Genomic DNA, 2,131 nt, shown 5'->3' with positions numbered 1-2,131 from the left:
TTTACCTGACACCAGTGGTTAAAATTAAAGGAAGAATACGACTTGCAGGCTTTGTATGGTCAGGAGGTGCACGCCCTCTCTTCTGCAGGCAAACCCATCTCAGGCTGGATTGCAAGGGATGGTATTCAGGAATGTCGGGAAGCATGTGGAGGACATGGTTACTTGAGATGTCTGTGGGATTTTTTGTTTTAAATTATTCAGTATTGTCATATGTGGATTATTTGTCAAGTTGCATTTTTTTTTGCTCAGTGTATAATTACCTATGAAATTAGTTTCTTCAGAAATTTGATGTCAAGTACTTAGTCTCTCTTTTTTTTGCTATCCGTAGGTGCAGGATTTGGTGAACTGCGCAACGACAATGATGCTAACTGCACTTATGAAGGAGATAATAATGTCCTGTTGCAGCAGACAAGTAACTGGTTAGTAAGTGTGTGGAACAAGAAGTCCAAAATGTCTGCAAAACATCCAATGGGCACAGCTGATTACATAGACAATTCTAATCATATTCTGAAGCACAGCTGGAAAACCTCACCCCTGAACCTGACTTCTAGTGATCAGGGTAAGAATGGGATGATCTGTTAAAGCAATTCTGTCTCTTTATTGTGTTAATTATTATCTGAGTTACTTCTTTTGTTTTGTTTAATTTCAGAATAAATTAAATAAGTAGTTATATATATCCTCTTACATTGGTCTGAACATTTTTGGTTTCCTTCTAGATATTGTACATGTTTGCTTGCAATCACTACAGTGGTTGGTGTGCTGGTTATGCGAGAAGACAAGCAAAGCACTCAAAGCAGAGATTGCTGCTGGTGCAGATCCATTCACAGCAAGAAATAACACTCAACTTTATCTTGCACGGTCGCTTTCTCTTGCATATGTCAGAGTAAGTTATATCTTTGAAATTATTTCTTCCTTTGTTACGTTTATGTGTTAGGGTGTAATCAGAATTTATTGTGAATCTACAGTTTGTAAATGAATATTTAAAAGGAAGAAAATCAGAGAGGTTGATTTGAGTTGGATAATCTTGCCCATCTTCAATACCACATTGATTTTGATGATCCAAGAATTCTAATTAGAGAAAAATTATACACTCAAGCAACCAGCAGATTTTATTTGCATATGATGATATATCATTTTCTTTTACTTTATTATTAAAGGCTTTAAACTTCCAATTACAGCAAGTAATTGTAGCTTGGTTTGAGCAGTCTATTTGTACTGCAGAGTCAAGTGTGCAACCTCCACTGTATCACTTGTGTGCACTCTTTGCCCTCACTGAGGTGGAAAAGATCATGCCACAGCTAGTAGAAGGTATCACATTATATTTTACAGTAATGACATTTTGAATGTCAGTAAAGTTTCTTGTGTTAGAAATAATTGTTTTCATAGTGCATGAAGTAATGTTATTGATCATACAAAGATAAAGAATTAAGTTTGTGTCCCACATTCAGCAAGTATGTTATAGTTTCTAAATATAATTCAGTTGGTAGTAGATCTTTTTATTCTTCATTTGATGCTGGATTTTATGGATTTTGTAATATGAGGATCAAATGCTTTAGATGTATGGACGTTCTGAACGAGTCTTAAGTAAGTTTGGAATACCTTAACCCTTTCTATAGGAAAGTCTCCTTAATATCTTATAAAAATGTTGATACTAATTATTATCTTCACATTGAAGGAGGACTGGTCCAGGATGGTTCTTTTGTGTCCATGGTTCACCACCATATCAAAAGGTTGTGTACTAAGCTTCTGCCTGATGCTGTGGCTCTTGTTGATGCCTTCGCACTTCCAGACTTTCTTCTGCGTTCTGCTCTTGGCAATGCTGATGGAGAGGTAAGGTGGATGGATTGCAAATTGATAGGAAGTATCAGAAATCTCCATAATTTTTTCATCATATATTCTTTATAAGAATGGAAACATTTTGATGGTCTGAATTATGTAAAGAAAAAATTATATTGCATGTGAGTGATTCACTTTCGAATCATTTTTATTTTGCCTTTTAAACTTTTTTCTCATCTTGAATAGGTGTATCATCACCTCAAGACAGCCATGTTTACTGCTCCAGGGGCTATGAGCCGACCAAAGGACTGGCAGGAGATGGTGTACCCCACACCAGTTTCCAAACTCTAAGGTG

At 36.1% G+C, this 2,131-nt stretch overlaps 1 protein-coding gene across 1 annotated transcript in view; it reads left to right on the top strand.

Annotated features, from left to right (window-relative positions):
- The window catches only part of LOC119586420 (peroxisomal acyl-coenzyme A oxidase 3-like), a gene marked incomplete at both ends in the record, with an annotated part of 36,523 nt that extends 34,392 nt beyond the window's left edge, over positions 1-2,131 (top strand). The window contains 6 exon segments of the mRNA XM_037935142.1: positions 49-169; positions 329-559; positions 717-883; positions 1,179-1,308; positions 1,676-1,830; positions 2,023-2,131. Of these exon segments, the coding sequence (XP_037791070.1) occupies positions 49-169; positions 329-559; positions 717-883; positions 1,179-1,308; positions 1,676-1,830; positions 2,023-2,127 (909 nt within the window).

Source organism: Penaeus monodon, chromosome 21, assembly GCF_015228065.2.
Source record: "Penaeus monodon isolate SGIC_2016 chromosome 21, NSTDA_Pmon_1, whole genome shotgun sequence".
Classification (NCBI taxonomy): domain Eukaryota; kingdom Metazoa; phylum Arthropoda; class Malacostraca; order Decapoda; family Penaeidae; genus Penaeus; species Penaeus monodon.
This window is presented reverse-complemented; position numbering and strand designations above follow the sequence as displayed.